The sequence below is a fragment of the Perca flavescens genome, chromosome 13, assembly GCF_004354835.1.
Source record: "Perca flavescens isolate YP-PL-M2 chromosome 13, PFLA_1.0, whole genome shotgun sequence".
Lineage (NCBI taxonomy): Eukaryota > Metazoa > Chordata > Actinopteri > Perciformes > Percidae > Perca > Perca flavescens.
The window spans coordinates 22952440-22967403 of NC_041343.1; the positions used below are offsets into that span (position 1 = coordinate 22952440).

At 40.3% G+C, this 14964-nt stretch overlaps 1 protein-coding gene across 6 annotated transcripts in view; it reads left to right on the plus strand.

The window, feature by feature from the left end:
* Window positions 1-14964, plus strand: part of rapgef6 (Rap guanine nucleotide exchange factor (GEF) 6) — a 159497-nt gene that overhangs the window by 52011 nt on the left and 92522 nt on the right. For all 6 annotated transcript variants that reach the window (XM_028595451.1, XM_028595452.1, XM_028595453.1 and 3 more), the window contains one exon: window positions 4613-4682. In XM_028595451.1, coding sequence (XP_028451252.1) covers window positions 4613-4682 — 70 coding nt within the window. The remainder of the gene's footprint in view (window positions 1-4612; window positions 4683-14964) is intronic.

Here is a 14964-nt window from a genome sequence, read left to right on the forward strand (position 1 = left end):
AGGAGTTCAGTTCAATTTTATTTATAGTATCAAATCATAACAAGAGTTATCTCAAGACACTTTACAGATACAGAGATAGAGAAAGTAGGTCTAGACCACACTCTATAATTTACAAAGACTCAACAATTACAGTAATTCCCCCAAAAGCAAGCGTAAAGGAGTAAATAAACTTGTAAAATAAACTCTGGGAATGCGTTTATCAGTGGGTATATTTGACGAGTCCATGACGCTCTGGACCCACTTTCTTTTTTTTTTTAAGATTATTTTTTGGGCCATTTTCAGCCTTTATGTAGATAGGACAGCAGAAGACATGAAAGGGGAGAGAGAGGGGGGACTGACATGCAGCAAAGGGTGCAGTCGAACCCGGGCCCGCTGCGTCGAGGAGTAAACCTCTACATATGGGCGCCCGCTCGACCAACTGAGCTATCTGGTCGCCCACTCTGGACCCACTTTCATTTAGTCACACTAAAGCTTTGGCCATGTTTTGATTTGAGAGAGAGAGAGAGAGAGAGTGTCTTATATTTCCTCTGTGAGACACCAGCTGACTTCTGGTCTGATATCTCAGTTCAGTTAGGGCAACAGCATTATTTGGTGGGTACAAACTCAATTACTCACTATGATTTGACTCAAGTTTGTTGATTCTTCTACGTTTTTTGGCGAATGCATTATGTCAGAGAAGGAGGAAGGAGCAAACATGGGAATGTGTATTTTATTTTTTGTCCACACACGCACACAGTAAATACAGTACAAGTCTGCAAACTGTAGTTCTCCTCCTTTATCAATCGCAAACTGTGTGTCTCCTTTGTTTGTCTCACACAACCTGTCTCACCACACTGCTGACACACACACACACACACACACACACACACACACACACACACACACACACACACACAGTGAGGAGACGTGCTTGGCAGGCTTAGTACTGCGCTGACAGGGACAGTGCGTCTCGCCTCAGTGGAGTGTGGAGAGATCTGTCAGAGTAGGGCTGACCTCCAGGCTAAGGGCTCTGAGAGAACTCTGAGCCCAGCAGACTGCATTCCTCTCTGGGTACTCTTAAAACCACGCCTGGGTGTTGATGTTCTGGTGGGAGCTGTATAGAGCATATATATACAGTATATTTTGTCATATTTTTAAATTCAGTTACTAGGCTTTGTGATGCAGGACCCTATGCTCTTTTTTTTTTTTTTGATCAAACCAGTTCAGAATATTTAAAGAAACTTGATACTTATTTCTCAAAGATAAACAAAAAACACACACTTTCCTGGGGTGTTAAACAATTTGGGGAATTTTAACTGGTGGACCGGGTGCTGTAGCCCATGTGTTGGCAAGCATCTTCCTCACTGAAGTGTCACTGGCAGATGACAGTAAACCCCTCGCAGCTCTGGGAATGCTTTCTGCAGCTGACACTGGTCTGTGGCCTAAATGCAGGGAGGCATGCAAAAACAGGATTTCCAGAGAGGGGGCTCCGTAAAATATGACCTGATTAATTGATGCAGATACAAACAAATTAACAATATACACATGTTAAAAGCATAAATGTTTTGTTGAAACTCCTTTGCCTCATTTTGGGTTCTCCTGAACAAATATGCTTCTTTCTCTGCCAATGCTATAAATAGTATTAACATGAATAAAAAAATAAAAAAAATCCAATGCTAAGGAATAATTGCTTTTACTGACCCTGGATTCACCTGGCCAGTGCACTTTGTGAAAATATACTGTAAGTTTAGTGAATAATTTAGTTTCCTGTAGAACATTTTAAATATCCTTTTAGCCTTAATTGTGTTGCCAAAAGGCTGTATCAGCAGGGATGGATGCTCAAATGTGAACCTCTGTTTCAACTCATTCTGGAAATCTTGAGTCTGAACATGTGGATACACGCTGTAGCTGAGTGCATGTGGCAGTGAAGTGTCAAATAAATCCACTCCCAGCTAATTGCGCCCTTGTTCAGCTACAATGAGAGAGGTTTCCAGCAACAATATGGTTCTAGTTTTCGTCCAATGACAGCTTTTTTTCAACTCTAGCCACTGTGCTTTCTTTAGAAAAAGATCATGCACCAAAGCTTTGATTTTACGATCGCTTCCTTATACTGTTTCCTAGAAAATCTGTGTTTTTGAGAATAGCTGCTCATCGAATTTAAAAAAAAAAGAAAAAAAAAAAAAAAGAGGACTTTCATCATTGTTTCCATCATCAGAACACATTATGAAGACGAGCTTTCATCTGAGCATTAAATCAAGAGGCTGAAATTTTGAGAGTAGTGTCTGTGCCGGTGTGAAACTGTGATTAAGGAGGTGATGAGATGAAAGTTTACTTCTTCTGTTTTTTGGGGGGGCCCAGAGAGAGGAAGGGCCAACAGGAAGAAGAGAAAGGATGAAAGGGAATGCAGAATGGAGATGAGGAGAGAGGGGAAGAAAACAGCAAAGCAGATAATAAGATGAAAAAGGCAGATAAGTGAAGTGGACAGGACGTGGGAAAGGAAGAACAACAGGAAGATGAATAAATGAAAGTGAATGGAGTGGGAGAGACGGAGGTGGGAAAAGAAAACAAAAAAAGTGGAGGAGCAGGGGACAACAAAAAGCTTAAAGAGGAGAAAATGTTTAGAAATGGCATCGGATGGAAATAGAAGCAGAAAAAAGGAAGGGTGAAGAGAAAGTATTGGCAGGGAGGCTAGTGGAGGTGAAGGGCAAAAGGAAGAGAAATGAAGGAAGGAGAGCAGAAAGCTGTAAACCAGAGAGAAGGGGGGAGCCACCGTGTGAGAGACAGTGTGAGAACGTAACCAGAAAGGAGATGTGAGAGTGAATGTTGGCCCTCTCCCAGCTCAGCACGCTTCCATAATTAAAACCAGCCGCTCCTCCAGTTCCTATACAATGCTGAGTCGCCCCTTTTAGCATGCCAAAGGGAGCCAGACATGTTCACAGCCCAGTCTGTTCTCAGGGATCACCCCGCACAGTGATTGAGCTGCTCAGACGGCCGGGGTATCTCTCACACACTCACACGCTTAGACAGCACAGGGGAATCACAAAGACATGCATAATTACCATATGCATAAACACAGACACTCACAGTGGGAGTCGTCAATTTTTCAGAGATGAAGACGAAATGTCTCAAAATTCAAACACATTTTAAAACCCCTGTTTGTTTTTGCATACTGAGTATGCTGCTGGCATGTCTGTTGCATCACATTGTGCACGCACAGTACATCATGGTGACCAATGTCAGCCCCGGAGCAGAAACAATTAGTCAATAATAGATAAGTCGATCATCTGAAAATGAATAGGCAATTATTTGGATTATCGATTAATCATTAATGTGCCAAACATTCCTATGTTCCAGCTTCTCAAATGTCAGAATTGACATTTATATTTATCATTGTAAACTGGATGTGTTTGGGTTGTACAGTAGGCTGTTGGTTAGACAAAACAAGCAATGTTAAGATGTCACCTTGGGCCTTATAAAATTATAACAGGCATTTTTTTTTTTTTCTTTTAAACAATGTATTTATATTATGTTGATTAATAGTTAACAGCTGAACTGATAGTGAAAACAATCAACCCAATGTAGGTTTTATTTCTGTTGTGTGTGTGTTTTGCACACAAGCTGTGAATGGCTTTTGAGGTTTGAAAATATTATGTTAAAGTCAAACACTTTTTGACTTGAATCTTCATGTGACGCGTATATAGCACACTGTTTACAGTACCAGAGGACACAACAGCCGACTGCGGCTAAAGCCGTCAGACCTACAGGCTCCCATTGTGCAAATACTATTAACTGGAACTGCAGTGTTTTAACAATGCTCGTAAGTTCACTCAAGCATGCAAGCGGAAGTGTTTGTGGTCAGTTGTATCTATTGATCTGAATGATGTCCTGTATTTTAACGCCAGTCAGCTGCTAAGAGAAGACTGTTAGAACGTATATAAATGTATACGTTCCCAACATGTCTCTGTAAGGATTATATTTTTGTCTGGTGAAAGTGGTGAAGCACTGATTGTGTTTTAATTCTCTGCGGACTGTGTACAGTTATATTAAGGTGTCAATCCTAAATGCTTGTTGATCTACACTCTCTTTTCTTTCAGTGGTTAGGCCACCACAAACTGTTGGTTCAACTGTACTGCTCTAATGCCAACAGAGCCATGTCATCGATGTTATATGTTATATGTTGGTAGCAAATTTTAGGTGTCTGGTGACAACTCATGCATCCTGTCTCTCTTACCTGTAGTTGATAGACCTAGTGTCTCTCGATAAAAGATTGTTAAATCACTAAAACTGCATTACTAATCTCATAAAATACCGAAGGCAATGCTTTTCTGAAACTATCTCTTCAGGGCACCTTAAAAATACTTTATCTCAAGTTAACTGTCTCATTGCTTGTTAAATGTTTATGAGTTACTGCTGTTTTCAGTTACATCATCATCACTTTGTTATATGTGTCACCTGCTCCAACTCTTATTATACTCTCCAACTACTCTCTGTGGTTGGGCAGATGTGATTGACTGCATTTGTTGACACTGTCAGTGTGAGAATTGTCTTAGCTTTGCTTGTGGTTTGTTTGTGTTTTAACATTTATTTCTCTCTCTCTCTCTCTCTCTCTCTCTCTCTCTCTCTCTCTCTTCAGCTTTGGCAAGCAGCTGGGGGGCAGACGAGGCTGTGAATGCATCACTTTGGAGCCGTCAGAAATGATTGTGGTGAGTAGAAGCGCTGCCTTTGTCCCTCTTTTAGACTCTTTGGTTTCTCCACCAAGCACCTCCCTTTTTATCCTCCCACCTTTCCCATCTCTTTGATATTATTCACAATTTTTCCATCTTTATTTGATGTCTGTATCACCTTTTTTCCTCCTGTACTCTTCTCTTGTTCATCCTTTTTCTCCCTTTCTTTCATCTCTCTTCCTCTCTGTCTCCCCCATCTCAGTTCTTCTCTTTTGTGCTTTTCCCCTTCTCTCTGTTTGTGCTGTATCTTTGTCTACAAATTCAAATGAGCCTCATTGGCAGGATACTTTGCCCTTTGTATATATATATATATATATATATATATATATATATATATATATATATATATATATATATATATATATATATATATATATATATATATACGTATTTGTAGACCATAAACAAGAGGATATTTTGTAAATGGACATTACGTTTGAAAAGTGGGGGTTGAATTATGTTGTTTATGTTTAGAAATTAGGTTTCATGCCTACACTGTTACCTATCACATAATAAAAATCTTTACAAAAACACTAGCTCCTACAGAAAGTGTTGCATTATGGGTTGTTGGTAGCCTTGATGTTGCACGGCTTGCAAGTCTCAGTCAGAAATAGAGTTGAAGAATCTAGGTGTAGCTTTGTGACAGGGTGCTTAAAGGAACTCTATCCGGTTCTAAAACTAATTTTGTTAGTCATAGTAATAATAATAATAATAATAGTTTATATAAATAAATAAATTTTATAGCAATTTAAAATGTACTCAAAGGCACTTTACAAGGTAAAGACAAAGGAAAAACAATAACAAGATCAGTTTAACAACAATAACAATACCAAAAGAATTTGGTGGGTGTGACGTACAGAAAGCTGTTGCAGTAGGCCTGTCATGAGATGAAGAATGCGTGGATGAGTGTTTCAGCGGCTGAGAAGGAAAGGGACGGACGAAGGCAGGCAATGTTTTGAGATAGAGGAATGCGGATTTTGTGATGTGGTTGATGTGGTACTCAAAGGATAGGTTTTGTCAAAGATCACCCCGATGTTTTGGATTTTTGTGGAGGCTGGAAGAGAAGAACCATCGATGCCGAGAGAGAAGTTTTGGCAGGATAGGATGAGGGATTTTGGGCCGATGATGGGGATTTCTGATTTGTCGATGTTGAGATTGAGGAAGTTAGCTTGCATCCATGCTTTTATTTCTGTAAGGCATTTTGTGAGTACGGAGTAGGTGGCAGCAGTGATGGATTTGGTGGAGATGTAAAGCTGGGTGTCATCGGCATAACAGTGGAAATGTATTCCATGGTGGCGTATAATGTGACCAAGGGGGAGTGGAGAGGAGGAAGAGGATGGGACCAAGCACCGAGCCTTGGGGGACTCCCTGCGAGACTGGGGCGGTGCTGGATATGGATTTGTTGATGCTGATGAACTGGCAGCAGTAAGAGAGGTATGATTTGAACCAGGAGATGGCAGTGCCAGTGACGCTTAGGGAAGACTCAAGGCAGGAGAGAAGGATGGAGTGGTTTATTGTGTTGAAAGGCAGCAGTGAGGTCGAGTAAGATCAGGATGTTGAGGGAGAGGAGGAGGTAATTTGTGACTTTGATCAGGTCTTTCCGTGCTGTGTTGGGAACTGAAACCAGATTGAAATGGTTCGTAGAGATGGTTGGAGTCAAGGTGAGTTTTGAGTTGAGAGGCGACGGTGTGTTCCAGTGTTTTTGATAGAAATGGGAGATTGGATATGGGTCTGTAGTTGTTGGGAATGTCGGGGTCAAGTCTGGACTTTTTGAGACAGGGAGGAGTTTATGACAGAGGATGAGTGGGCAGATACCAGGGAGGCAGGCTTTGACTAATGTGGTGGGTAAGGGATCAAGTTCGCAAGTGGCTGTCTTTATGCCAGACAGTATTTTGCTGTGATCAGAGGAGAGAAGGGACAACTGTGAGAATGACCGGTCTGTTAGGGGGAGAGGGACAGATTCAGGGATGGAGAGGACGGGACTAGAGATGGCCATTTGGTTGTATATGGTCTCAATTTTGTGTTGGAAGAATGCCAGGATGGTGTTGCATTTATCAGCTGTGAAGGAGTGGGAGAAGTTGTCCAAGGGTTTGGGGAGCTTTTTTTATTGTGGAGAAAAGGATCTTGGGATTTGCAGAACCAGAGTGTATGAGGCTAGAGTAGTAGGTAGAGCGAGCAGTGTTAAGGGCAGATTTGTATTGGTGAATGTAGTCTTTGTAAGCCAGGATGTGAACTGGCTTGTAGTGTCATTTCATGTCTAACACATTCCTCTTCCAGTGTAGTTTTCACCAAGTACATAGACCACCAGCAAAGTCTGGACATCTGTGTAACTACTGGTAAAACTTTTCCTTAAATTAAGGAGAATATCTGAACTAGAGGGTGAATCTTCACTGATCTCCCGATTCTATTCATTTACGATTATCATGTCAGTGATTAAATTCGATTCTATATCACGATGCGTCAAATACATTTTTACTATTTATGCCATATAAGATACTTAATTCATATATTTTCAAGCTTCAAAAACAAAACATTCTGCAGTGCTCTACTAAATAAATTGGATACATAAAACTACAGCACAGAGCACATGGCACTTTCTGAATGTGCAAAACATAACAGAATATGTAAACAGAATTAGAGAAGATTTGATGCATTGATTATTTGATTAATTTCAACACCTCTAATCTGAACGTACTCTTTCAGCTGAAGTTTACCATGCTATGTTTAGCACAATACATGCAGTGTGTTTCTGTTTGCCAGGTAGCACCAGCTCCACGGTTACTGAATCAGGAATATAAGACGTTGCACAGATTTGACTTGTGGCTTCTTTATTGTTACCTGTCCATTATCTTTGACTTTTAATAGTGAGGTCAATGGACTCTCAGACGTCACAGGAAGTCCCCTACAAGGTTTTTTAACGAAACCTTTAAGAAACCCTCATCTGAGGTTACTATGACTGTACAGACTTACATAACTGTCATAACTGTAGCCAGGGGAACAATGATGAACCCTTATCATTCTTAGACACTGTCACTCTGTTCGCTTTAAACTGAGGCAATATTGTGCAAGATTTTTATTTCAATTAATGTCGCTTTTCGCTGTAACACAATAATGATTAAACCAGTTTCGCTCTGAAACTATTTATATTTAGTGCTTCAGGCAGTTCTTCACTGGGAAAATCCCCCTGTTTTACAGGAAGTCATTTTTGAAAAGAAAAAAAATAGAGAACTGTCTCTTTCAGAAAGTTTTTGCACCACTGATTGCATTGATGTATATGTGGCATTCAGTTTTAGTTGACACAGTTAAAATTGTTGGCATATCAACACATCACTGCAAATTTTGGGAAATACGCTTTTACCCCAAAGTGTAAAAACGATTGTCAATTTGCACTTTTAAAAGTGTGCAAAAAGTTAAATGATTATGATTGCAATCCAACAACCATCATTTTGTTTCTAATCATACAGCGTACTTTTTATATTCTGTTTCAATATAAATAAGTAGCCGAACATTATCAAGCAAATTGAGGCAACTTGCACGTATGATGTTTATTTATACATTATATGGGAAGAGTTCAGAACTCAACGTTTGTTTTCTTGTGTGTGCTGTTAGTTTGGATTGCTGAGTGGAAAGAAAGAAAGAAAGAAAGGGAGAAGGAGAGAGGGAGGAAGGAATGGAGGGAATTTGCAGTTAGATAATGGGGCACTTGTAGCCTTCAGGTAAAAGAAAGATTGTTTGTAACTACAAACCAGGAGAAGGGGAAAGTAAAGGAGTAACAGTCTCCCCTTGTCAACCAATGGCCCTTTTTGATCAAATAGTCCCAGGAAATAAGGAGCTGCATAGGGCTGCACGATATGAGGAAAATATCTACTTGCGATTATTTTGACTGATATTGCGATGGCGATATGATTCACAATATTGGAGAGAATTATTGATTTTTTTCTTTAGTCTGCAGGATACAATTTGTAGGCCGGGACATCTCTGCAGCGCCACAATACTTAATTCAGAATGGTTTGACACATATTTTTCCATTAACAAATGTCGCGCCCCCCTGCGATTTGGATATTGCACTATTCCATATTGCGATTTCGATACAATTGCGATTAATTGTGCAGCCCTAGAGCTGCATCAACTAAATTCAGGAAGTCACCTTTCACTACTTGCATTTAAACATCAGTATAAATTGCTTACGGTTTGAATGAATGCCACACTGAATTTGTAGCAGCCTTGAGGCATGTGGTTGACCAATCAGCGACATTCAGGGCTGCACACTCCCCCACAATAGTTCCAGGGACATCAGAACATAATTTTCCTAGTAAGTTCCCACAATGAAAAAGGGTTATAATAGTGAGGTGCCCATTCCTAAAGGCACTTAATCCTAAACTAGCCCTGTGGGTCCATTCAGAGGCTATTGCGACAATAAAAGGGAGTGGTGGGAGTACTGATGATGGTCCTGGTATGATTGTGTGATGCTGTGTGAATGTGAAGTTGGGTACCGCAGGACAAGAGCCACTGAATAGATTTGCATAAATCATACCTGAGTTTGTGTTAAACCATCCACTGTTTGTGTTATCCAGGAAGAATAGAGAGAGATGTTGGTGGTGATGGAGGGGGGGAGGAGGAGAGGAATGAGTGCTAGAAAGAGACAAAGTGGATCAGCTGAGCTAGGGAGAACATGAGGTGTTTTTCTGTCTATATCTACACATATGGGCATGTCTGTTTTGCAAGTACTTGCATTTTTGTCTGCAAACCAAGAAATTAGACTATGTAGAGGCTGTTATTGTTGCTAATATCCAAGCATATCCTTGTCTTGGCCACCTTTTTAATGGTCTGTGGTGCAGAAGAGCAGGATGGGTATTTGAATCTGGAGTATCAAGACTCATTGGAAGTAAATAACAAAGTACCAGTACAATATGCTAAAGCGGGGGCCAGAATCAGAAACGGGCTTATTGACAAGTAGCTTTTCAGAAACAGGGAAATTGCCTTGGTGTTGTGGTGCATAACAGTCAAAATATAAGTGCAATATATTTTCTGAAGTATAAAGAGCTGTACATGGATTTAAAACAAACCAAATATTGAATAAGGAATGTGCAATTGTGCACAGTATAAAGAATATGTGCAAATAGACAGTTAGTAATACACAGATGTACAGAACTACATCAGTGTGATAAGTGGTGTTGGCTGTGGAGGATAAACAGATGTGCAATAGTAATAATTATATTAATACAGACTATACGTCTTTGGAGTTGGCAGATTATGACTACCTCTACATTTAGACAGATTTGAGCTGTACATCGAGCTAAACAAAAAAAAAGATAATCCAGTTTTCAAAGGTGAAATCAGTCTTAAACACTGATTATTGGACTGGTGAGCCAGTATCTCCTGGCTTTGACAGCACATCTCTGTCTAAGACTAATGGGAGATGTTGTATAGTGCTACAAGAAAACAGTTGTTTTATCTTTATAAAGATACTTATCTTTAAACATGAACAGAAAACCTCATTTACACCTTTCACCCTTGTTGAGAGGCCAGTGAAAGAAAGCCTCCTTGAGAAATGGAATTGTGTTACAGATACTGGTATAACACATTCTACCTTTTTTACCTATTTTTTTTTTATTTGACATATTATGTGTGCATTCAGATTGGTTAACACACTGTTATTTAAAGATTATTTTGTCGATTGTTTATTGCCTGACAAAAGTCTATGACCAAAACTGATTCTTCAGCACGTTGTGTGACAGTGTGCAGAGGTCCAGAACACTATCGACAGATTCTGGCTTTTAAAGCAGGTTGGACTTGTATTGTCAAGTCAGGCCAATCTCAGGTCAAGAGATTCACATGGTCAGCTTCATGTTCTTCCTTTTTAAGACTAAGGAGTGATTTCACTATGTACATTAATTTATCAAGTACTGCTAATGTCCGTCTATAGGAATGTTTGTTGCAAGCAGATGATGATTGGGTATCAATCTATCTATATAAAATAAAATCCCTCTTTTGCCAGATTTTTAACGCAGTTGCCTTTCAACCTGTACTCTGTTCAGAAAGCTTTTGCATTTGCTGTCAGTTGAGACTTTCCTGGAAAAATCCTTCTGACACACAGCAGGTGATGCATGTTAGTTTTCAGGCAACAGCAGCTTGTTTGGAATAAACAGGAGAATAACTGGGTAGTCAGCTTGAATGTTAACAGCGGAACAGACAACGCAAACCGTGGTACATCCTTTCCCAAATCCAAAAGAACACACTATGGCACTGGTTGAGTGATGGGATTTTTGGGAAGCACCTCAGCAGTGGGTGCTCATCATCAATGATCCCTTCAGACATAAAAAGGAAGGAATTGGATAACCACATAAGGAATAAAACAAAAGCTGTCAGGAACACTAATAAACATGAACACACACACACACACACACACACACACACACACACACACACACACACACACACACACACACACACACACACTCACTCTCACTCTGATAAATGCATAAACACAAGAGCAGAGGGAATGTGGTCTAGTCAAACTGCATTGCAGCCAATCAGCTAATTAGGGCCATGGGAATAGTAGAGGGAGTGTAATTTGTGGCTATCGTCATGACTCTGGTCACCGGATGGACAGGGGTGACATTCACAGACTGACAGGGTGGGGTTGTGTGTTCGTGTGTGTGGGAATGCAGTGGAATGAAAGGACATAAGTAGTGGGAAGAGTGGAGTAACAAATGAATGAATAGAGCAAAAGGGGGTGAGGCACACTGGCAGCCAAACCATCAGATAGACAGAGAGGAATGTAAACTGACTGATGACTACATGGGAAGTTAGTCACACACATATATTTAAATGGACAGAGGAAACAGGAAATATGGTCACATTATGGCTGTGACAGTCATTCCGATACATAAAGGCAAGAGTTCTGAATGGCTGACTGAAGTGGTCGTCATGGGATAGATGGTGGGGGGTTAAGGTTGTTGCTCTGTCTTTGACCCCAAAGCAGCTATTGACAGCACACAGCAGCAGCACCCAGCAGTGACAGAAAAACTTTGGGTCCATCTTCTCTCTTGTGTCTTACTTTAAAGCCGCTTTCTAATCGATGTGTGAGATTGTCTTCAATCAAACAGCTCTGTGATGTTTGCTTTTGAGAGATATAATCCTAGTCTTTTCAATGGTATTTAGGTATCATGGGTGTTATTGTATTTGTTACATGTGGGAATACAGGAAGGCAAGCAGCAAATTTCTCTCTGGCGGTTCTTCAGCTCATAGTCTTTCACCCCCCGTCTCAACTTTTCGTGGACAATCGTAGGTCTGTGAGGCCACTGTATATGTTGGGGCGCAAACAAATAATAGTCACGTATGAAATAACTGTCTGGGGCATTTATACACTATGATGAAATATTGCTCTTTCATAGTAAGCACATTACCACATTCTAAGTTGAAAGGGGCAAGTAGAATGACTATTTGAAAGATTCCATACCAAAATCCTGCCTAGCCATTTTATCTTTCATAACATTGAACTGTAAATGTAGCCTATAATGTACATACATACATTATACATTTGTATTCTGCATTGGTTCTGTAAAGTAACAGTAATACTATTTTCTTTGGTAACAGTAATACTATTTCTTTTTTTTTATTAAACACACTGAAAGCACAATCATTTGTAGATGAATTGCAGTATTGTAAAATAGATTCAGTCAACCTATTTCTGATACTTGTTATGCACATAAGAGGTAGAGGGAGTAAGAAAGTCTCACAACCAACCAGGAAAGGGAAATGATAAAGATAATGAGCTAGAAAGTGAAGATAAGTGCGATAGACACAGAAAGAGGAGTGGCAACAAGATGCAGCTTAAAAATTTCCAAACACCAGCAGCTGGATCACGTTCATTTCTGTCCTCTCTCGGCTTCTCAGACTGGCAGACGCAGAAAGCTTGACAAACTGGAAGGCTGAACAACAGGCAGCGATACTCTGACATAGCAAACAGAAACATAGAGCACACTTGTTAATAGGCGCCAAATTATCCAATCAATATTCTGGACAGGCAAGGATGAACTACTAAGCAATAACAGCTGACCACAAACCCCTTAAGCATGACGCGATTGTCAAGTTAGAAGAGGTGAATTTAGGCTGACACGTGGGTAACTTAGTACATGATGTTGTGGACCCCAATATAATTGCAACAAATAGGTGAATGTATAAAGAGATGGACAGTCCCACAGGGACAGCAAACTGTTGAAACTCTGTTTGAAACATATGAATCAACCGATGCATATGGGAAGGTTTAATTAAAGTGACAAATGTGGAGTAAGAAATGGTAAGTGAACTTACCAGACCTCTGTAGCTCGCTCCTCATCTCTGCTTGAGGCTAGCTCCTATGGCGGCATTTTGATGCTAACAAGCACTCACCCGCCGTTAGCGTTCCATTGACTGCCATTCATTTTGACGTCACTTTGACAGCGAATAACTTTATGTCTGAAGCGTTTAAAGACTCTATTTGTCCATTGTTTATTTCTAAAGAAACACAACAATGTATAAAAGGCTCCATTACCTTGTATCTCACGTTATGGCTCCGTAGCAGACGTTTTTGTAAAAAATAGGGTAACGATTGTGTCATAACCAAGCAACTTACTGTCGCATATTAGAGGAATTACCGTATAGTACAGGAGAAGCTCATTTCGACTTTCATTAGCTGTTTAAGTTGAATTACTAATGTTAACTAGCATTTTAGTTAGCAGTAATTAGCCAGTGTCTATGTTATCTCCTTACATATACCTACGCTCTCCGTCTCTGCAAGATTGGGAATGATTGAGATTTCTCTTGGCACAGCTACCAGAAGACTTCCAACTTTCAGACACGTTGCTCACGTCACATCTACGTTGTCTCTCTCAGTTGGAGGCTGTGCAGTAATGCTCAGCGCTCACCGGAAAAGTGCTTCTAATATCCTTCACTGGTCTCCGTCCAGAGCAACGGGATCGTTTGGTCCATTTTATGTACTGTCTATGATTAGAACACACCTGATTCTCTAACCTAACTGTTGTTGGTTGGGTTGCATTATGGGTAATGTAGGTGAAACAAGGAAAAGGAATGACTGTAATGAAAAAGACGACATCCATGTCCATCGTGAGTCTGACAGTGTTGTAAAACTGCAATGCTAAATCGGTGCAGTACTCTTTTAACAGACATGTTGTGGAACAATACTGAAGAGAGGAACATAACCGCAAGGGTTAAAGTTGGTGTATCTAGTTGTATTTCTGCTCGATCTAGCAAAAAAAACCTAATATCTAAACAATGAATCATAAAACTTTGAGCTGTAAGAAATAACAAAACAAAAGTAACAAAAGTTGGAAGAAGATGAAAAAAAAATCTATTTACATATTTAGAATTTCTTAAAAATATCATTGTTACTGAAATAATAAAGCTGTTGACTTACTTAACATTATGCAATGGAGAAAGAAAACAAATTCCTCCTGCAACAATAGACCGGCACAATAAGTCTACAGGGAATGAATTGTATGGCCGGAATCTGTGTGCTGTGCTGTTTTTTTCTGCCGGGTGAGGATATTTGTGTATTTACGGTTTCCTGGAGGAAACTGTGGGCTCAGTGTATGCTCTGTCCGCGTGTCTCAGAGAGAGTGTGTGAGAGAGAGAGAGAGAGAGGGAGGGGCGGGGGGAGAGGGAGAAGGAGAGAGAGCGTGAGAGAGAATTTGAATAAGTCAGTATGCAACGTGTTGAACAGCTGAACTCTGTCTTGAACTCTCCGGCTCTCAGAAGAGGGCAACTTGCGCCGAAGACAAAAAGAGAGACTACCCTTGTTTTTTTGTCCTCATTGTGAATCCATTTGTTCGTTCATTTAATTTGGTTCTTTTCTTTATTTATTTTTATTTGTGGATGCTCGCCCCAAAGGATGTAATGTCGCGGGATCCCTCAGGATTTTGTGGACCTTTTTTTTTTAACATTTGGACGCAGCACTTCATCTTTTGTCAAAAAGTGTTTCCCCGTTTGTTTTTTTTGTTTCTCCCCTCCCGTGGTATTTCCTGCTTTTATGTGTTATTCTGATACCGTCCTTGTGTCCGGATGAGTGTGCTCCGCTGGCACCGGCTCTCTGCGCTCTGGAAGAACTGGATGTTCAACCAGGAGCCAGCAGAAGAGCAGGACCAGATCTCAGAAACCCCAGGGCATGAAGCGGAGCCACGGAGAAAGGAAGGGAACACACTCAATGATCCCAACTCAGACTTTCAAAACCTAACCGAGTTTAAGACCCAAAACTTGGATT